The sequence below is a fragment of the Eschrichtius robustus genome, chromosome 3 (genome assembly GCF_028021215.1).
Source record: "Eschrichtius robustus isolate mEscRob2 chromosome 3, mEscRob2.pri, whole genome shotgun sequence".
Classification (NCBI taxonomy): domain Eukaryota; kingdom Metazoa; phylum Chordata; class Mammalia; order Artiodactyla; family Eschrichtiidae; genus Eschrichtius; species Eschrichtius robustus.
The window spans coordinates 25,865,098-25,886,827 of record NC_090826.1 but is presented as its reverse complement, the minus strand read 5'-3'; the positions used below and the strand labels follow the sequence as shown (position 1 = coordinate 25,886,827).

The following is a 21,730-nucleotide window of genomic DNA, read 5'->3' as shown; positions in this document are numbered from 1 at the left end:
GCAGAGACAGACAGACTGGTCCCTGAAAGAGGCCTTTGTAAGCTGGACCAGCTGTCCCTGCGCCTTCCCTCAGCGTGGGGGGACAAAGGGGCTGGTGCTCCAATGCCAGGGAGATGACAGACAGCTCCTTCCTCACCCTTTGGCTTCTTGCTTCTCCTCCTTGGTTTTCTCCTCTTCTGTGGCTTCTAGAACATAAGAGTGCAGGGATGGCCAAGGGCAGCCCCTCTGGAAAGACCCATGGGATCTCCACTTACTCTGAAACCCCTTCCCCAACACTACAGCTCACTGGACATACAGAAGAGAGAAAAGCCCATTCCAGGCCCTCCCAGCGAGCCCTGCAGAGGACAAACAGGTTGGACCGGTTTCCCAGCCTGCTAGAGCCTGAACCCGGTGGGTGGAGGCAGCCCCCTGGGAAACGGGTGAAGCACTGAGAAAAGGGCTTGGGTGGTATGTGAGAGCCACGCTCCTGACCACGGGGAGCCCAGGCGTGTCCCTGGCTCTGGAGCCTGGCAGGGCTCAATCAGCCAGTGAAGATGACGAATTGAGTTTCATTCTTCTGTGGGCCCTGCCACTTCTGGGAACCAGTGAAAGGCCCAAGTAGCTAAGGAAGAGCCCTAAGGAGCTGGCAGGGCCTGAGTCAGCTCCCTCCTCCCAGTGCCCTACATAAGTTCCTCCTCCAGGGCCTGGGGCTCAAGATCCAAGTCCTGGCCCAACCCAAACCCACCTTTCTTCTCTTCTGGGTCTTTCTCTTTCTCATCTTCTGTTTTGACTCTCTTGGCTTTTTTGAAGTTGGAAGAGTTCTTGCGACCGCCCTCTCCCTCCTCGTCAGAGTCGGAGAACTCTTCCTCACAGGCAATTCGTTTGTCCGAGGAACAGACTGGGAGGTAATGGAAAATATGGGTGGGAGAGCAGATTCTTTATCTCAGGGTCTGCCCAGCGCTTTCTTGCATGTTCCCCCAAAAGACACCAAGGGAAGGGGACCTGGACTCTCTATAAATTATCCCTACAGGCACAGGTACTTGGGTTTCTCAACAGGTGGGCAGCTTGGGGAGAATGTGGAGCCAGGAACAGTGCAGGGAAGTCAGAACTGCCTGCAGAGTGGGAAGGTAGAGGCCCCTGGGTCTGGGTCTTACTTGAAATGCGCTTGTCAGGGTCTTCTTCATCCTCATCGCCACTCTCCTCTGGAATGGCATCCTCAGGAATGGCCTGCATTTGGACCCCAGGTGCGTGGGGCAGCATTCTCAGGTTCTCAAACAGTCGCTGTCTATGGCCAATGGTAGAGAGGTGGCTGGGCTCTGGTCAGGGACCAACCAGAGCCTGGAATGTTCAATTGGGGTGTGGGGGAGGATATACTCACTTGATCTTTTCCAGGTACTCATTAGTGTTCTGGTTAGTCATATTGGAAGGACTGATGTGAAGTTTGAAATCTGGTCCAAAGTATTCGAAGTAGTCGTTGTATGGAAGCTCTAATTGGGGCGGAAGGTGAGAGAGTTAAGAGACCTGGCCACCATGGGACCCTGAGAAAAGCATTTGTAGGTTTATGTGGACCTGTGAGCCCAGCTATCAAACAGAGAAGCATGCCTCCAAGATAGGGTGAGGCTTGGGTACCTATAGGATTTCAATTTTTTTTAAAGCCATTCTCCAGTGTCCACACCAGTGGTGTGTTTGTGTGCATGCGCACGTGTGTGTGTGTGTGTGTGTGTGTGTGTGTGTGTGTGTATGGAGCAGGCTGAAGCCCCTGGTTTAGAAAAATTTAGGCAATATTCATTGCGAGCACTCCCTCACTTACTACCCCAGTTACCCTACAGAGTATGAATTCCAAAGCTATAGATAAGCACTGATAATTTTGTCCAGACTAGCAGCTGAGGGACAGGGGACAGGGTCAACTAAAGGACTCAGAAAAAACTGACAGCTATGGTCTGAAAACCACAAGAGGACAGCAGGAGAATCAGAGTCTGAAGAGGAGAGGTTGTAGAGCCAATGGGAAAGGGGCTGTGAACTCAAGGACACGTGAGCTCCCGCGCTGCCCAGCCCAATCTGGCCCTGCAGCTATTACCATTAGGGATCTCCGTGTCCAGGGCCACAGCTGTTTCATATGTCCAGCACCGGGCGACGTTACGAATGGTGTAGCCACCTCCTCCCAGCATCAGCATAGGCAGGTTGAAGCTCTTCACAAATTCCACACACTTGGCGTGCCCTTTGGTGGGAGAAGGTGTGCCAAGTTACAGGAGCACCCAGCAGGACCCTGCCCCCGGGTCTCTATGCTACCTGGTCTCACCTTTGATGGTCAAATTGAAGCAACCTAACCGATCGCCAGACAAGGAGTCAGAGCCACACTGTAAGACGACTGCACTGGGCTGGAACATCTCCATTACTTTGGACATGACCTGAAAGGACACAACCTGGTCACTACCAACCTCAAGAAAAGCTATTTGAGGTTCAGGCTGAAAAGTGTAGGTGCAGCACTTTCTTCGGTTCCTTATCACTCACTCCTACCTTTCCACTCTCCCTCAGGCTGAGCGGTAGAGAAAAGGGAGTACCAGCCTGGGCTTCTCATTTCCCCAATTTGTTCAGTTTTCCAATTTGAGAGGATCTCCAAGAGCCTTCTAGCTCTAATTAGGAGCCTAAAACAGCCTCCTTATCAATTCCCTAGATCTTTCCCTTCTTTTGCTGCTCCAAGAAGCCCTTCTGACCCTTAGCTGCATCTGCTCTATGCATTTGGTCCTACAGACTTTGAGCCTTATACTGTGAGGAGGCGCTTCACTTTTGTTTATCTCATTCTCACAACTAGATTCTAATGTAACTGAGGACAGAGACCATAACTTAGGCTTTTCTGTCGCCCTTACTACAAGGTACACAGTAGGCACCTGGTGTTTGCTAAACGACTACCTAACCTAACCTAACTAGGTTACTACTCTAGTAATGGTTCCTTATTGCTTACAGGTGAATATTTAACTCCTCAGCATGGCATTCAAGGCTCCCTTTGAAATACTGACCCCGACAAACATTTCCTACCACATCCTTCAACATTCCTCCCCCACATCATACTGGCCTACATACTACGTATTGGCACCTCTATGCTTCTGCTGGTGCTGTTCCCTCTGCTGAATGCCAACCCTCCCCTCCAGCCCCCGCCTCCTTCACATGGGTAACTCCTCATTTCTCAAAGTCCAGCTCAAATGTCACCACCTCTGTGAAATCATCTCTGACTACCCTTTCCCCAGCCCAGGCAGCAGTTTCTCTCTCGCTCCTCTGTTCATCCCTCAAAAACAGCACTGACCACATGCTGTTGGGGACGTGCTTGCCTCCCACACCACAGACTGTGAGGTCTTCAAGGGCATGGATCATGTCTTAGCTATTCTTGTATCCAGCAGAAGGCCTGACCCACAGAAGGCATCAGTAAATATCTGGATGAATTTTGTTCCCCTAACTGGCCATACAGCATGCAATCCAGGGTTCAAACACATCTCATTTCCAGCCAGCCTCTCAGTGGGGAGAATTCCCGAAGTACACTGGAGGTGCTTTGCTACCCCTCCCTTAGATCAATCCTGTTTATAGCCCAGTGGTGGATAAGCCTAAGCCACTTACCGGCTTGAAAATGGCCTCATAGGACTCGTCATCAATCCCATCTCGGAGCGGGTAGTTAACAGCATAATACTTGCCTTTGCCAGCCCCAATATCCTAATCAAGAAGCACATTAAAGTAAAACTGAAAGATGATGAAGCTAGGAGGAAGTTCAAGGATGAGGGCTGGAAGGCTAAGGAAAGAAGCAGTGGTTCTAAGAGAGATAAGCTGGGCCCATGAGGTGGGCCAGGGACAGAGCAGGTTAGCACCATTTCCCTCACTAGTGGAACAAGTCTCACTCACGTCTCTGGACACACCACTGAGTCTGCACCCAGGCTGAGAATCATTTATGGGACCAGAGACTGAATATCCTACCACACAGCATGAGACCTCTCCCTCTGGACTGGGTTAAAGGTGGCCGGGGGCTGGACCATAGAAATAACACCCACCCCACAACAACCCTTTCCTTTCCAGAGCGCTTTACTGCTCACTCCTCTACCCACCTCTCTCCTCTCTAGGGAGGTGTGGAAGGAAAGCAGAAATGGAAGAAGAATTCTTCAAAATTGTAAAGGCTCAGTTATTATAATGCTTGCCATAGCAAACAACTGAATTAGTGCCACTTTTTCACCCAAGGCCACTGGCATGGCAAAATGGCTGGTTTCATTGTATTCATGCTCTCACAAGCAGAACAGTTTAATGAATCAGCTTCCAGGGATTCTTATCCTGAGGTCCATGGATGGCCTTCAGTAGGAGGAGGTGTCTATTAACTATTTGATATCAAATGTAAAATTTCATGTACTTATGGGGAGAGAGTACGTAGCTTTCAGTCAGATGGTCAAAGGGGAGGGTAACCTAAAAATATTAAGGACCCTTGAGATGGTCCATAAAGGTCCCAATTCCTAGCCCATGAGAGAGATCCTGATGTTTCTAGCCTAAAATTCAAGCTGTCTGGGACAGGTGAATAGTGTAATGCAACTCAGCTGTGGCCAGGAGGGAAGTGCAATAGTCAGGAGACCCCCATCCCTTCCAACCCTTTAAGTACCATCATTCCCTTCCTCCAGAATAAGAGAGGGAAAGAGACCATGGCAGGTGTCCCAGGCTGGGGTGTGGTATTCTGAATGGCAGAAGACGCAGGAAGTGGTTTTTGGTGACATGAGATAGGAGAGTTAAGAGCTGGCAGCTGAGGGTGAGCTGGTTGGCCCCTGAAGGGAGTTCTCACCCGTAGGTCCCCAGTTCCTGGGAAGTACTCTCCATATTTATGAAAGGACACAGTCATGACTCGGTCTGTGGTATAGAAGGCCTCTTCCACGCCATCGCCGTGGTGAATATCAATGTCAATATACAGCACCCTCTGGTGATACCTAGGATCAGAAGGGGGTCAGGGGGTTCTGGGGGCTCTTTGGGAGTGGGACGCGCCAAGGGCGCCAGGTCCCAGCTTACCGGGCTGGCTGCCTCCCTCAGGTATCTCTAAGCACCAGAGACGTGGAAACTGGCTGAAGGAAGGTGGAAGAGCGGCAGGGTGTCTCCAGAGGCCTGACCAAGCCGATCAAGTCCGATCTTCCTACTCTACAGCCAGGGTCAACTCCAGCCACACAGGGACACTCTGGAGGCAGGATCTGAGCAGCGCCTGCCCCTGATCTTGCCGTGGGCTCAGATCAAATCAAGACCCCGTCAAGGAGAAGATGGCCAGAGACACTCACCGAACACATCCTAGCCAGCACACTGCTAGGAAAAGCAAACTAGGGAGGCAAGCCCGGGGGAGAGGGAAATGGGAACCTGGCCTAAGGTGCTCCTCCAAGAGACAAGGCCAGGAAGGCATACTTTAGCAGTTCCAGGATGGCCAAGACGATATCATTGACGTAACAGAAGCCAGATGCCTCGGACTTCTTTGCATGGTGTAGGCCCCCAGCCCAATTCACAGCGATGTCCGTCTGCTGCTTATTAAGTTTCACGGCACTTGCTGGACGTGGGAAGAAAGAACACAAGCCTGTTATCAAGCCACTCTCTCCCTTTCCCCCAAGAAGCCAAGGGAACCCAGTGAGAGGTAGGACCTGCCTATTCAACAGCTGTATTGTACAATTCACAAGCCAGTCCTCTCCCCCTACCCTATTCCAACAGGAATAAACATGATATTGGCTACTCTAAAAAAACTGTTTTCTGAACTGAAGGTGGTAACTCACTAGTAGGCCTTAAAATTGGTTTAGTGGGTTATGATTAGTATATATATTTTTAAATGAGACAGACTAGAATAAAAATATCGGAATAACAGTAAAGGTAACCACTGTTTTGTGAAACTGGCTTCAGAGTGAGAGAGGGTGTTGTGCACGTGCATGCATAACCTGGATTGCAAGTGTAAATACTTCTAAATGTGGTTCATGGTCAAAATATTTTGAAGATATCAAATGCAGTAGAGGCTTAAAGTACAAATAGGTCCAAGAAGAAGTGAGAGAGAAATACACACTATGTGTGCAAGTGCCTTTGTGGCAATATAACTTTAACAGCAATAAAAACATAGAGGGAATTCCCTGGCGGTTCAGTGGTTAGGACTCCACGCTTCCACTGCCGGGGGCCGGGGTTCAATCCCTGGTCGGGGAACTAAGATCCCCCAAGCCGCATGGAGTGGCCAAAAATAAATAAATTTAAAAATTCAATAAATAAAAAGATTTACTGAGTAAAAAATGTAGGCACAAAACTATACATATATATGACACGTTTTTTGTAAAATATAGATGTATATATGTTATGTCCAAATATATGCACACAGAAAAAAGCATGGATGTACAAACACCAAAATGGTAACGATGGTTATCTGTTGACAGTGTGATTGTAGTCAATTTTTTTCCCTGTGCACTTCTCTGTTTTCTGAGATTATATTAGGAGGTGGTAGCGAGGGGGGAGAAGAAAAAACAATGATCATAGAAAAATAAACATTTGTTAAGAAAGGGTAGAGTGGGACTTCCCTGGTGGTCCAGTGGGTAAGACTCCGCTCTCCCAATGCAGGGGGCCCAGGTTCGATCACCTGTTGGGGAACTAGATCTCGCATGCACGTCGTAACTAAAGATCCCACACGCTGCAACTAAGACCCAGTGCAGCCAAAATTAATTAATTAATTTAAAAAAAAAACAAAAAAACTTCCTATATTTTAAAAGAAAAAAAAGAAAGTGTAGAGTGATCCTGGAGGTAATCTAGACATTACTAATGGAAGTGGGAGATGTGTGGGGAGTATTTCTGACCTCTAAAGGTAATTACCATGCTCTTTTGTAAGACACAGATGATGACACTTCCCATTTTTATAGCACTGTACAGTTCACAAGTTACTTTTATGTACAGCATCTCAACAAGCCCATGAGGTCTGCAGAGAGTTCCTGTATATAGGATGTCTTGGTAGGAGAGGACAGCCAAGGACACCTGTCTGTACCATGTCAGATTGAACCTGGGCTGGGACTAAACCAGAAGGACATTTCCAAGACCTAAGGTAAAAACTCACAGGACCATTTTACATGGTCACAGGTCAGCCTCACTGGGACAGTGGCCTAAAAGACAGACCTCACTAGTACAACCCAGCACAGCCTTTAAGGAGGGATGTATATTCCTTACCCACAGAGCCACCAGTAGATAGCTGACAGAACTCAAAGAGGCCATCAAATACCGGACAGTCCTCACCAACGTTAACTTGAAAAAACATAGGAAAAGATTAGTTTCCACAATTTCCTTTAGTTTTTGTTTACATATTTATGAGCTGATGGAAAAAAATGCAGAATTTGGATTCAGAAGGCTTGGGTTCTTGTCCAGGCTCTACTACTTACTGGCTGTGTGACTGGGTCCAGTCATTTAACTTTCTTGAGCTTTGGTTCATTATCTGTAACTAGCAATAATGACATCCACCTTACCCAATTGTTGAGAAGATTGATAGAAATCTTATATGGGGAAGCATTTAGCAAGTAAATACTTGGAAAATGTTGGTTCATTCCTGAGGGAGAAAAATATAGGCTCTTATTCCAGCCTGGGTTTGTTCCTGGACCTCACTCCAGCTGGCCAACAAGGAAGTGAAGAACAGAGACCTATACTGTCATCCACTGGATGCTTAACAACGTGCCGGACACTATGCTCAGTGCTTTAAGTACCTGGTGTCATTTATCCTCACACACCTGAGGTAGGATTTGGTCCTATTTTATAAATGGGGAAACAGGCTCAAAGAGGTGAACTGTCAGTAAATGGCAGGCGGTATTCAAGGATTGGTCTGCCTGTCCTAAAAGCCTACGAAAATATACTCTGGCCTCTTCCCCAGTAATTTCACATACACAGTCTCATTTGATCCTCCTAACAACCCCATAAAAGCTGGACGAGACAAATATCAACCCCACTGCGCAGAGGAACAAACGGATGTGGAGAAGTTAAGTGACTCGCCCAAGGTTATATAACCAGGCAGTGGTAGAACCAGAGTCCAGGTGTCTTGACTCCCACAGTCCAGTGCTCTTTCTACTATACCAAGTGACAACTGGAGGAAAGTTATTTCAGGCCTAAGGGGTAAAAGTACAAACTAACACATAATGTGGAAACACATGCGAACAATAATGCAAATAAAATGAAAAAGACAGGAAGGGAAGCACACCTGAAGGCTGTAGACTCAGAGCTACAGAGGAACCTTATGGCTCCAAGTCTGCTCTCACAGAAAAGGAAACTGCTGAGACATCAATGATACACAGAAGTTAGAGGCAGGGGTGGGGCTAAATCCTTGTTCTCTTGTCCCAGCCTTCCCATTGCATGCACTATTATCAACAGGGGTTCCCAAAGTAGAGCAAGGAGGGGGAGCCCTAGGATGAGGAGGGTAGGAGAGCCCAGCTTAGACTGTGGTGACCTCTTGAGACACAGCTGAAGCTCAAGGTTTGCAATAACCACAAGAGTTACCACCTCTGGCACTGCCCTAAACTTGGAGGGTGCTCTGATCTGGTGCCCTGCCAAGCACAGTGCTCCGAGGAAGGGTGGCGTGCGTATGGGGGTAAGCAGTAGGTGGTTCTCTCCCCCACTTCCCAGGTAAACACTGGGAGGCTGTGTCAATAAGAACTTTGGTCCCTGAAGCCAGGCTATTTATTTATCCATCGGCAATTGATTTCCCTCTCTGGCTGCTTCCTCCTTCAGTGGGTTTGGGCTGTCTGGGTTTCCAAGCTTTGCTTATACTCCTATTTGAAATGTGGAGCTCCCATGACAAGAAATTGGTATTTTAGAAATGAGAAAAAATATATTCCTTCAGTCCCCAAACCAACATGTGGCTCAAATGGCCAGTCCATTATTCCCAGCTCAAGGGAGCTGTGTGATTACAGATGGAAAAGGCGTAAAATGGGAGAGCAGACCCTCACTTGGGACTAATCTGTGAGACTAGGGAGGACTTTTCTATGGGTTTTCCCTCTTCCCACTATAAATACTTCTCTCATTCTTAGGCTGGCTTTAGACTGACGGGGAGCAATACTGGGTGAGAGATGGGGAGGCAGACGTAGGTCAAGAAGGCACTAAAAAGCACACTGCAGAAAGAGACACATGGGATTAAACACTGACTTCAGGATAGTGCTTACACCTTGGTGGTGGTGGGAATGGGGTGGAGAGGTGGAGAGGGGAGTAGAAGAGAAAGGGCATGTGATCAAAAAGAGGTGCCCGGGGGGCTTCAACTGTACTGGCAATGTTTTCTTTCTTAGGCTGGTTGTAGGGACATGGATGATCATTGCATTATTTTTTATATTTTTTGTGTGTGTGTCTGAAATATTTTATGTGCAACATATTTTAAAATAGTCCAGAATCAGGAAACCAGAGTTCCATTCTCCATTCTACCACTATCTTGCTGTGTGACCCTGGGAAAGTCATTTCACCTCCCTGGGTTTCAGTTTATACATCTACAAAATGGACAAGAATGCCTCCAAATTTTACCAGCACAAGTCCCTTTTATCATGTTTCTACCATAAGCCTCATGTTTTGATAGACTATCTGCCAAAAATAAAAATTGCATGTATTTATGTTCCCATTTTTAATTATTAAAAATTATGTCAGAACTTCTGATTAAGATTCTCAAATTCTCAAAGTGACCACAAAGCATTTAAATTACATTCTAGCCAAGAGCAAGGAAACCTGACTTATTTGGTCTTATTACAGGTATTAACTTCCTAGGTTAGGTGTTGGTAAATGCTGAAAAAAGAGCTCAGCTCTTCATCCCTGTTATTGTCCCTGTAGACACCCCTGGTTATAAAGCACTGCACTAGTGACATCTCTCTGAATCAAGTCAGTAAGGTGCCTCGAAGTCCTTAGAGAGCCTCATCCTTTTTTTTTTTTTAATTTTTGAATTTTATTCTATTTTTTAAAATATTTTCTTTTTCTTTTTTTAAAATTATTTTGTGTCCCTCATGACTTTTAAAGAGGGCTCTTTTTTTTTTAAATTTATTTTATTTATTTATTTTTGGCTGTGTTGTGTCTTCGTTGCTATGTGCGGGCTTTCTCCAGTTGTGGTGAGTGGGGGCTACTCTTCGTTGTGGTGCGCAGGCCTCTCATTGCGGTGGCCTCTCCTGCTGTGGAGCACAGGCTCTAGGCACGCGGGCTCAGTAGTTGCGGCACGTGGGCTTCAGTAGTTGTGGCTCGTGGGCTCTAGAGTGCAGGCTCAGCAGTTGTGGCACACAGGCTTAGTTGCTCCTCGGCATGTGGGATCCTCCCAGACCAGGGCTCGAACCCGTATCCCCTGCCTTGGCAGGCGGATTCTCAACCACTGCGCCACCAGGGAAGCCCTATTCTATTTTTTTATACAGCAGGTTCTTATCAGTTATCTATTTTATACATATTAGTGTATATATGTCAATCCCAATCTCCCAATTCATCCCACCACCACCACTCCCCCGTGCCACTTTCCCCCCTTGGTGTCCATACGTTTGTTCTCTACATCTGTGTCTCTATTTCTGCCCTGCAAACCGGTTCATCTGTACCATTTTTCTAGGTTCCACATATATGCGTTAATGTACGATATTTGTTTTTCTCTTTCTGACTTACTTCACTCTGTATGACAGTCTCTAGATCCATCCACGTCTCTACAAATGACCCAATTTCGTTCCTTTTTATGGCTGAGTAATATTCCATTGTATATATGTACCACATCTTCTTTATCCATTCGTCTGTCGATGGGCATTTAGGTTGCTTCCATGACCTGGCTATTGCAAATAGTGCTGCAGTGAATACTGGGGTGCATGTGTCTTTTTGAATTATGGTTTTCTCTGGGTATATGCCCGGTAGTGGGATTGCTGGGCCATCTGGTAATTCTATTTTTAGTTTTTTAAGGAACCTCCATACTGTTCTCCATAGTGGCTGTATCAATTTACATTCCCACCAACAGTGTAAGAGGGTTCCCTCTTCTCCACACCCTCTCCAGCATTTGTTGTTTGTAGATTTTCTAATGATGCCCATTCTAACTGGTGTGAGGTGGGTACCTGATTGTAGTTTTGGTTTGCATTTCTCTAATAATTAGTGATGTTGAGCAGCTTGTCATGTGCTTCTTCTCTCTTCTTTGGGGAAATGTCTATTTAGGTCTTCTGCCCATTTTTTGATTGAGTTGTTTGTTTTTTTAATATTGAGCTGCATGAGCTGTTTATATATTTTGGAGATTAATCCTTTGTCCGTTGATCTGTTTGCAAATATTTTCTCCCATTCTGAGAGTTGTCTTCTCGTCTTGTTTATAGTTTCCTTTGCTGTGCAAAAGCATTTAAGTTTCATTAGGTCCCATTTGTTTATTTTTGTTTTTATTTCCATTTCTCTAGGAGGTGGGTCAAAAAAGATCTCACTGTGATTTATGTCAAAGAGTGTTCTTCCTATGTTTTCCTCTAAGAGTTTTATAGTGTCCAGTCTTACATTTAGGTCTCTAATCCATTTTGAGTTTATTTTTGTGTATGGTGTTAGGGAGTGTTCTAGTTTCATTCTTTTACATGTAGCTGTCCAGTTTTCCCAGCACCACTTATTGAAGAGACTCTCTTTTCTCCATTGTATATCCTTGCCTCCTTTGTTATAGATTAGTTGACCATAGGTGCGTGGGTCTATCTCTGGGCTTTCTATCCTGTTCCATTGATCTATATTTCTGTTCTTGTGCCAGTACCATATTGTCTTGATTACTGTAGCTTTGCAGTATAGTCTGAAGTCAGGGAGTCTGATTCCTCCAGCTCCGTTTTTTTCCCTCAAGACTGCTTTGGCTATTCGGGGTCTTTTGTGGCTCCATACAAATTTTAAGATTTTACGTTCTAGTTCTGTAAAAAATGCCACTGGTAATATGATAGGGATTGCACTGAATCTGTGGGTTGCTTTGGATAGTATAGTCATCTTCACAATATTGATTCTTCCAATCCAAGAACATGGTATGGTATATCTCTCCATCTGTTTGTGTCATCTTTGATTTCTTTCATCAGTGTCTTATAGTTTTCTGCGTACAGGTCTTTTGTCTCCCAAGGTAGGTTTACTCCTAGGTATTTTATTCTTTTTGTTGCAGTAGTAAATGGGAGTGGTTCCTTAATTTCTCTTTCAGATTTTTCATCATTAGTGTATAGGAATGCAAGAGATTTCTGTGCATTAATTTTGTATCCTGCAACTTTGCCAAATTCATTGATTAGCTCTAGTAGTTTTCTGGTGGCATGTTTAGGATTCTCTATGTATAGTATCATGTCATCTGCAAACAGTGACAGTTTTACTTCTTCTTTTCCAATTTGTATTCCTTTTATTTCTATTTCTTATCTGATTGCCATGGCTAGGACTTCCAAAACTATGTTGAATAATAGTGGTGAGAGTGGACATCCTTGTCTTGTTCCTGTTCTTAGAGGAAATGCTTTCAGTTTTTCACTATTGAGAATGATGTTTGCTGTGGGTTTGTCATATGTGGCCTTTATTATGTTGAGGTAGGTTCCCTCTATGCCCACTTTCTGGAGAGTTTTTATCATAAATGGGTGTTGAAATTTGTCAAAAGCTTTTTCTGCGTGTACTGAGGTGATCATATGGTTCTTCTTCTTCAGTTTGTTAATATGGTGTATCACGTTAATTGATTTGCGTATATTGAAGAATCCTTGCATCCCTGGGATAAATCCCACATGATCATGGTGTACGATCCTTTTCATGTGTTGTTGGATTCTGTTTGCTAGTATTTTGTTGAGGATTTTGCATCTATATTCATCAGTGATATTGGCCTGTAGTTTTCTTTTTTTGTGACATCTTTATCTGGTTTTGTTATCAGGGTAATGGTGGCCTCATAGAATGAGTTTGAGAGTGTTCCTTCCTCTGCAATTTTTTGGAAGAGTTTGAGAAGGATGGGTGTTAGCTCTTTGCTAAATGTTTGACAGAATTCACCTGTGAAGCCATCTGGTCGTGGACTTTTGTTTGTTGGAAGATATACATTTTTTTAAATATGTGGTCCTTTTGTGTATTTTTTTCTCATTTATTTTTGGCTGCGTTGGGTGTTCATTGCTGCACGCAGGCTTTCTCTAGTTGCAGCGAGCAGGGGCTGTTCTTTGTTGCGGAGCATGGGCTCTAGGCGCGTGGGCTTCAGCAGTTGTGGCGCACGGGCTTCACTGCTCCACGCCATGTGGGATCTTCCCAGACCAGGGGTCGAACCTGTGTCCCTCCATTGGCAGGCAGATTCTTAACCACTGTGCCACCAGGGAAGCCCCTGTTGGAAGATTTTTAATCACAGTTTCGATTTTATTACTTGTGATTGGTCTGTTCATATTTTCTATTTCTTCCTGGTTCAGTCTTGGAAGGTTATACCTTTCTAAGAATTTGTCCATTTCTTCCAGGTTGTCCATTTTATTGGCACTGAGCTGCTTGTAGTAGTCTCTTATGATGCTTTGTATTTCTGCGGTGTCTGTTGTAACTTCTCCTTTTCCATTTCTAATTTTATTGATTTGAGTCTTCTCCCTCTTTTTCTTGATGTGTCTGGCTAAAGGTTTATCAAGACAGCCTCATCTTTTTTTTTTTTTTTTAACATCTTTATGGGAGTGTAATTGCTTTACAATGTTGTGTTAGTTTCTGCTTTATAACAAAGTGAATGAGCTATACATATACATGTATCCCCATATCTCCTCCCTCTCGCGTCGCCCTCCCATCCTCCGTATCCCACCCCTCTAGGTGGTCACAAAGCACTGAGCTGATCTCCCTGTGCTATGCGGCTGCTTCACACTAGCTATCTATTTTACATTTGGTAGTGTATATATGTCCATGCCACTCTCTCACTTCATCCCAGCATACCCTTCCCCCTCCCCGTGTCCTCAAGTCCATTCTCTATGTCTGCTTCTTTATTCCTGTCCCGCCCCTAGTTTCTTCAGAACCATTTTTTTTTTTTTAGATTCCATATATATGTGTTAGCATACGGTATTTGTTTTTCTCTTTCTAACTTACTTCACTCTGTATGACAGACTCTAGGTCCACCCACCTCACTACAAATAACTCAATTTCGTTTCTTTTTATGGCTGAGTAATATTCCATTGTTTATATGTGCCACATCTTCTTTGTCGATGGACACTTAGGTTGCTTCCATGTCCTGGCTACTGTAGATAGAGCTGCAATGAACATTGTGGTACATGACTCTTTTTGAATTATGGTTTTCTCAGGGTATATGCCCAGTAGTGGGATTGCTGGGTCGTATGGTAGTTCTATTTTTAGTTTTTTAAGGAACCTCCATACTGTTCTCCATAGTGGCTGTATCAATTTACATTCCCACCAACAGTGCAAGAGGGTTCCCTTTTCTCCATACCCTCTCCAGCATTTATTGTTTGTAGATTTTTTGATGGTGGCCATTCTGACTGGTGTGAGGTGATACCTCATTGTAGTTTTGATTTGCATTTCTCTAATGATTAGTGATGTTGAGCATCCTTTCATGTGTTTGTTGGCAATCTGTATATCTTCTTTGGAGAAATGTCTATTTAGGTCTTCTGCCCATTTTTGGACTGGGTTGTTTGTTTTTTTGATATTGAGCTGCATGAGCTGCTTGTAAATTTTGGAGATTAATCCTTTGTCAGTTGCTTCATTTGTAAATATTTCCTCCCATTCTGAGGGTTGTCTTTTTGTCTTATGTTTTCCTTTGCTGTGCAAAAGCTTTTAAGTTTCATTAGGTCCCATTTGTTTATTTTTGTTTTTATTTCCATTTCTCTAGGAGGTGGGTCAAAAAGGATCCTCCTGTGATTTATGTCACAGAGTGTTCTGCCTATGTTTTCTTCTAAGAGTTTTATAGTGTCTGGCCTTACATTTAGGTCTTTAATCCATTTTGAGTTTATTTTTGGGTATGGTTCTAATTTGATTCTTTTACATGTAGCTGTCCAGTTTTCCCAGCACCACTTAATGAAGAGGCTGTCTTTTCTCCATTGTATATTCTTGCCTCCTTTATCAAAAATAAGGTGACCATATGTGTGTAGGTTAATCTCTGGGATTTCTATCCTTTTCCATTGATCTATATTTCTGTTTTTGTGCCAGTACCATACTGTCTTGATTACTGTAGCTTTGTAGTATAGTCTGAGGTCCAGGAGCCTGATTTCTCCAGCTCCGTTTTTCTTTCTCAAGATTGCTTTGGCTACTCAGGGTCTTTTGTGTTTCCGTACAAATGGTGCGATTTTTTGTTCTAGTTCTGTGAAAAATGCCATTGGTAGTTTGATAGGGATTGCACTGAATCTGTAGAGAGCCTCATCCTTTTTACCCCCACCTTCAATGACAAAAAATCTCAGACCTCATTTTTCAATGCACAACTTTAGAATGCTGGTTTCAGGAAAACTGGAGCAAACTGGGAGCCAGAACCAAACCTGCACACTCCCGAGGGCCTAATATGTTGTCTGCCTTGAAAGATTTGAAAATAAAAGCAATAAGCTATAACAGCAAAAGCTACTATTCACCGAAAGTCAGTGCTTTAAATACATTATCTTGGGCTTCCCTGGTGGCGCGGTGGTGAAGAATCCGCCTGCCAATGCAGAGGACACAGGTTCGAGCCCTGGTCCAGGAAGATCCCACATGCCACGGAGCAACTAAGCCCGTGCACCACAACTACTGAGCCTGCGCTCTAGAGCCCGCGAGCCACAACTACTAAGCCCGTGTGCCACAACTACTGAAGCCCATACTCCTAGAGCCCGTGCTCGGCAATAAGAGAAGCCACCGCCACGAGAAGCCTGCACACCACAACGAAGAGTAGCCCCCACTCGCCACAACTAGAGAAAGCCCTCATGCAGCAACGAAGACCAAACACAGCCAAAAATAAATAAATAAATACATTATCTTACTCATCCCCCCAAACTCCATTATGAAATAGGCACTACTGTCTTCCTTTTAAAGAAAGTAAAACAAGGCTCAGAAAGGCTAGGGGACTTACTCAAGAACACAGAGCTAAGTAGCAGAGGTATGGGATTCAAACCAAGACATCAAAGCTCATTCTCTTGCTTTAATACCAAGCTGCTTCTCTAATGAGAGCCCTCTCAACTGAGAGTCGAGCCTGATCGCTAGCCTAAATAAGTTATGGAACGGCCCTAAAGCCATCTAAAGCAAAGGAATGAATCTGTCTCACCTTGGAAGGAAATAAGACCCTGTCAATTCAGACAGTAAATACCTCACTTAGATGAGGTAGCAGCTCCTGGAGTTGTGGGTGGCAAAGAAGCTTAATGCTTCAAAAAAGGTCTCTGTGGTTCTCTAATCATTACCAGTGCACAATTATTGTAACAAATAAATTTCTGCCTTGGGAATCAGACTACCTTGTGGCCAGTAGCAACAAAAAAGTGCCACAGATTTCCTGGTATTTCAAAATAAGTTGTCACAAACTATTCAAAACTTCTTCTAGACAATACTGTTACATTGTTTTATTATGAGATCTTAGGTGCTAAGGGATAATTTCTAAAATAACACAAGTGAGAAATCAGGGATGATAGTTTCTTCCCAAATTTGAACATAATTTTCCCCCACAGCTAAAACAATCCCCATAATTCCTATAAGCTGAGTGTGGCTTCTGAGATGTGACCTGTTCTGAGTTTCAAGTCCCAAGGGGCAGGGGCAGAATCACCTTAACTCAAAGATTACATCACCTAGAGTCTAAGTGGCTGCTAAGTTCTTAACTAATACTCACATAGTGAGAGCAGTTACAGTTGCATGGGATGACATCCAGTCCATTTTACAAAAGAAAAATCTGAGGGGAAGTGACTTGCCCCAGTCAGTTAAGAGTCAGAGCTGGGACCTATACTGCCTGTCTCTCCCACCCAGGTCAGTGCTTTTTCCATTACAACAATTACAGTTTGGGGGGGATAATGTTGTGAACCTAACTGGACAAAGTTCAATCTATTCCTTACAATCAGGAAACAAAGAAAACCAGTCTTGAGACAAAAGAAACACTTTGGTACCCTCAGGAAGCAGGGGAAATCAGATGTCAGCTGAATGGGGCATACAAGGGAAGGTAGGGTGAGTCTCTCCAACTTGAAGGGAGATCCAACTGGGGGCTTGACAGTAGGGAGGGAACAGAATGGACTTACATCTCTGCATCTGCTTGCTGTACTCAGACATGTTATCTGGGCGGATGGAGCGCAAGAATTTGATGTAGTCATCACTGTGATACTTGGTCATCTCCTCAGCATTGGCTTTGTGAGGGCGCTAGAGGGCAGAGGGGAGAAAAGAGCATGTTATTCTTGACTACTGCCAGTCTTCACTCAGCATTGAGCTAGGTGCTGTACAGAATAAAAAGAAATGACTGATTAGATTCAGGCCTCAAGAAACTCACAATCTAGTTAAGCAAATAAGATTATCAAAAGAGATTCCGTATCTCAAGACCTAGATGGCAACTCAAGCTCTATTGCCTAGGCAAGTCTATCTTTTTTTTTTCCATTTTTTAATTTAAAAAATTGTTTTAAGTTTTTAAGTGTGGTGGCAAGTCTATCTCTTGAGCCTCAATTTCCTCATTTACCAAATAGGGATAACAACATCTACTTCACAGGGAAGTTGTGAGAATTGGATGAGACTGTGAAATCTCTTTGTAAATTGTTTTACAAATCACTTTCTTTTTAATATTAAATATAACAATATATAATTATGGGCCAAATGGCTCTAAGAGTTCAAGAAGAAGGGATGACTAGTAATAACTGAAATAGATGGGAAATCCTTTATGAATCATCATCACACCAACAATTCTGATCACATCGTCCCCATGAAAACTTCCTTGACATAGTAATTTCCTGGTTATCCCAACATTCTGATTCAGCCTGTCCTCTTTTTAAAAATTCTCTTCCTCTCCTCCCTTAAAGGTGGGTCTCCTTCAAAGACAACCCTCTTCTTTTCTAATAATCAATACTTTTATAAAGCATTTTCAATACAGCTAACATTAATTATTTACTCTGTGCCAGTCACTGTTTCAGGCACAACCTTTTAAAGTTCATACTATTATTATCTTCACTTTGCAGTAAGGAAACTACAGCAGAGAGCGGTTAAACATAATTTGCCCAAGGTTACATGGCTAGTAAGACGGAATAAGAACTCAAGAGGTCTGGCTCCAGGTACTATCTGACTCTCATTTAATCCTCACTTAATATAATGAGAAATATTGAGATTGAATGACAGATACTGTTTTATTAAAAAACACCCTCAGAGGGCTTCCCTGGTGGTGCAGTGGTTAAGAATCCGCCTGCCAATGCAGGGGACACGGGTTTGAGCCCTGGTCTGGGAAAAGCCCACATGCCATGGAGCAACTAAGCCCGTGCGCCGCAACTATTGAGCCTGCGAGCCACAACTACTGAAGCCCGCGCACCTAGAGCCCATGCTCTGCAACAAGGGACGCCACCGCAATGAGAAGCCCGCACACTGCAACAAAGAGTAGGCCCCGCTCGCTGCAACTAGAGAAGGCCCACGCGCAGCAATGAAGACCCGACGCAGCCAAAAATAAATAAATAAAGTAAATAAATTTATAAAAAACAAACACACCCATAGTGACAGAAGCAAGTAGTGGTTCCAATACTAAGTTGTTTTCACTATACGAAGCCCTTTACCCTCTTGGCAATGTCGTCAAAGCTCTGCTTTGACTACTCCCTTCTAGATAGGTGACTGCCCAGACTTTCACTCCATCTTGATGTTCTGAGCTTCAGATTCACAATTCCAACAGCTTCTCAGCCAGCTCCACTCACGAATCCTACAGGCACTTCAAATTCAACTGGACATAACAACTTGTTGAGAGCCTAGAGGCATTCAAATTTAACTTTACTTCCAGAACTTCTCTTATGCTATTTTTGTTAATGATACGAACATCCACTCTGACTGAAAACATAAGTGTCATCTTTAACTCTGCCCTTGCTTGCCTTCCATTTCAATCCATTGCCAATCCCTTTCATTATACCTCCATAATCTTGACTGTATCCACTACCTTATTTTTCCTATGCGCCTCTTTCCCAGGTTTCCTATTCTCCCCACCATCCACTCTGCTGCTCAAGACAGAAGTCAGAGCATCACCCTTGATTCCTCTTTCCTCATCTACTACATTCAACTTCTCTTGAAACTACTGCCAACGTATCTGTCAAACCTGTCCACTTCCATCCCCAGGCCACACATTTTTGGCTTGGATTGTGGCAACAATCTCCTAACTGGTATCCCACCCTCAACCTTAACAATCGTGAATCTATTCTCAATCCTACAGCCAGAGTAATCTGTCTAAAATTCAAACTAATCATGTCACTCCCCTCTAAAAACCCTTCAGTGGCTTCATTACTCAAAAGATCAAGCCCAAACTCTTTAGCCTGGCTTGAAAAACCAAAATAATCGGGTCCCTGCTCACCTCTCTAGACTCCCTCTAAATATTCTATGCTCTAGCCTAGGGAACACCAAATTCAGAGCACTTATAAGGGCCAGGCAGTTTAGCTAACTTGATACTTAAAACAAAAAACTAGTGAGCAGAGGACAAGGTTTTACACAGCTCTAGCTGATTGCTGCCATGAAAGAATTTGGGCCCAATTGCCAGAGTCTTTCAGGTTAAATTTCATTGTTTTCAAAGGTTGGATACTAACATAAAGTTCTTAAAAATACTTTGTGGGTTAGGGGATTGGTTCAAGATGGCGGAGTAGAAAGACACGCGCTCACTCCCTCTTGCGAGAGCATTGGAATCACAACTAACTGCTGAACAATCATTGACAGGAAGACACTGGAACTCACCAAAAAAGATACCTCACATCCAAAGACAAAGGAGAAGCCACAATGAGATGGCAGGAGGGGCGCAATCACAATAAAATCAAATCCCATAATTGGTGGGTGGGTGACTCACAAACTGGAGAACACTTATACCACAGAAGTCCACCCACTGGAGTAAAGGTTCTGAGCCCCATGTCAGGCTTCCCAACCTGGGGGTCTGGCAATGGGAGGAGGAATTCCTAGAGAATCAGACTTTGAAGGCTAGCGGGATTTGATCGCAGGACTTCCACAGGACTGGGGGAAACAGAGACTCCACTCTTGGAGGGCACACAGAAAGTAGTATGTGCATGGGGACCCAGGGGAAGGAGCAGTGACCCCACAGGAGACTGAACCAGACCTACCTGCTAGTGTTGGAGGGCCTCCTGCAGAGGCAGGTGGTGGCTGTGGCTCACCGTGGGGACAAGGACACTGGCAGTAGAAGTTCTGGGAAGTACTCCTTGGCGTGAGCCCTCCCAGAGCCCGCCATTAGTCCCACCAAAGAGCCAGGTAGGCTCCAGAGTGTTGGGTCGCCTCAGGCCAAACAACAAACAGGGAGGGAACCCAGCCCCACCCATCAGCAGACAAGCAGATTAAAGTTTTACTGAGCCCTGCCCACCAGAGCAACACCCAGCTCTACCCACCACCAGTCCCTCCCATCAGGAAACTTGCACAAGCCTCTTAGATAACCTCATCCACCAGAGGGCAGACAGCAGAAGCAAGAAGAACTACAATTCTGCAGCCTGTGGAAGGAAAACCACATTCACAGAAAGACAGACAAAATGAAAAGGCAGAGGACTTTGTACCAGGTGAAGGAACAAGATAAAACCCCAGAAAAACAACTAAATGAAGTAGAGATGGGCAACCTTCCAGAAAAAGAATTCAGAATAATGATAGTGAAGATGATCCAGCACCTCGGAAAAAGAATGGAGGCAAAGATCGAGAAGATGCAAGAAATGATTAACAAAGACCTAGAAGAATTAAAGAACAAACAAACAGAGATGAACAATACAATAACTGAAATGAAAAATACACTAGAAGGCATCCATAGCAGAATGACTGAGGCAGAAGAATGGATAAGTGACCTGGAAGACAGAATGGTGGAATTCACTGCTGTGGAACAGACTAAAGAAAAAAGAATGAAAAGAAATGAAGACAGCCTAAGAGACCTCTGGGACAACATTAAACACAACAACATTCGCATTATAGGGGTCCCAGAAGGAGAAGAGAGAGAGAAAGGACCCAAGAAAATATTTGAAGAGGTTATAGTCGAAAACTTCCCTAACATGGGAAAGGAAATAGCCACCCAAGTCCAGGAAGCGCGGGATAAACCCAGGCAGGATAAACCCAAGGAGAAACACGCCGAGACACATAGTAATCAAATTGACAAAAATTAAAGACAAAAATTATTGAAAGCAGCAAAGGAAAAATGACAAATGACATACAAGGGAACTCCCATAAGGTTAACAGCTGATTTCTCAGCAGAAACTCTACAAGCCAGAAGGGAGTGGTAGGATATATTTAAAGTGATGAAAAGGAAGAACCTACAACCAAGATTACTCTACCTGGCAAGGATCTCATTCAGATTCGATGGAGAAATCAAAAACTTTACAGACAAGCAAAAGCTAAGAGAATTCAGCACCACCAAACCAGCTCTACAACAAATGCTAAAGGAACTTCTCTAAGTGGGAAACACAAGAGAAGAAAAGGACCTACAAAAAACAAACCCATAACAATTAAGAAAATGGTAATAGGAAAATACATATCGATAATTACCTTAAACGTGAATGGATTAAATGCTCCAACCAAAAGACACGGGCTCGCTGAATTGATACAAAAACAAGACCCATATATACGCTGTCTACAAGAAACCCACTTGAGACCTAGGGACACATACAGACTGAAAGTGAGGGGATGCAAAAAGATATTCCATGCAAATGGAAATCAAAAGAAAGCTGGGGTAGCAATACTCATATCAGATAAAATAGACTTTAAAATAAAG

The 21,730-nt window shown here is 44.1% G+C and overlaps 1 protein-coding gene across 2 annotated transcripts in view; it reads right to left on the bottom strand.

Annotated features, from left to right (window-relative positions):
• HDAC1 (histone deacetylase 1) overlaps window positions 1-21,730 on the bottom strand; it is a 42,384-nt gene that overhangs the window by 754 nt on the left and 19,900 nt on the right. Inside the window, exons 3-13 of one of the 2 annotated variants that reach the window (XM_068539405.1) lie at window positions 17,061-17,178; window positions 7,162-7,236; window positions 5,386-5,524; window positions 4,784-4,925; window positions 3,589-3,681; window positions 2,279-2,387; window positions 2,057-2,197; window positions 1,358-1,466; window positions 1,134-1,264; window positions 725-877; window positions 137-185 (exon numbers count right to left, since the gene is read on the bottom strand). In XM_068539405.1, the coding sequence (XP_068395506.1) occupies window positions 137-185; window positions 725-877; window positions 1,134-1,264; window positions 1,358-1,466; window positions 2,057-2,197; window positions 2,279-2,387; window positions 3,589-3,681; window positions 4,784-4,925; window positions 5,386-5,524; window positions 7,162-7,236; window positions 17,061-17,178 (1,259 nt within the window). The remainder of the gene's footprint in view (window positions 1-136; window positions 186-724; window positions 878-1,133; window positions 1,265-1,357; window positions 1,467-2,056; window positions 2,198-2,278; window positions 2,388-3,588; window positions 3,682-4,783; window positions 4,926-5,385; window positions 5,525-7,161; window positions 7,237-17,060; window positions 17,179-21,730) is intronic. The other variant, XM_068539406.1, reaches the window with a different exon arrangement.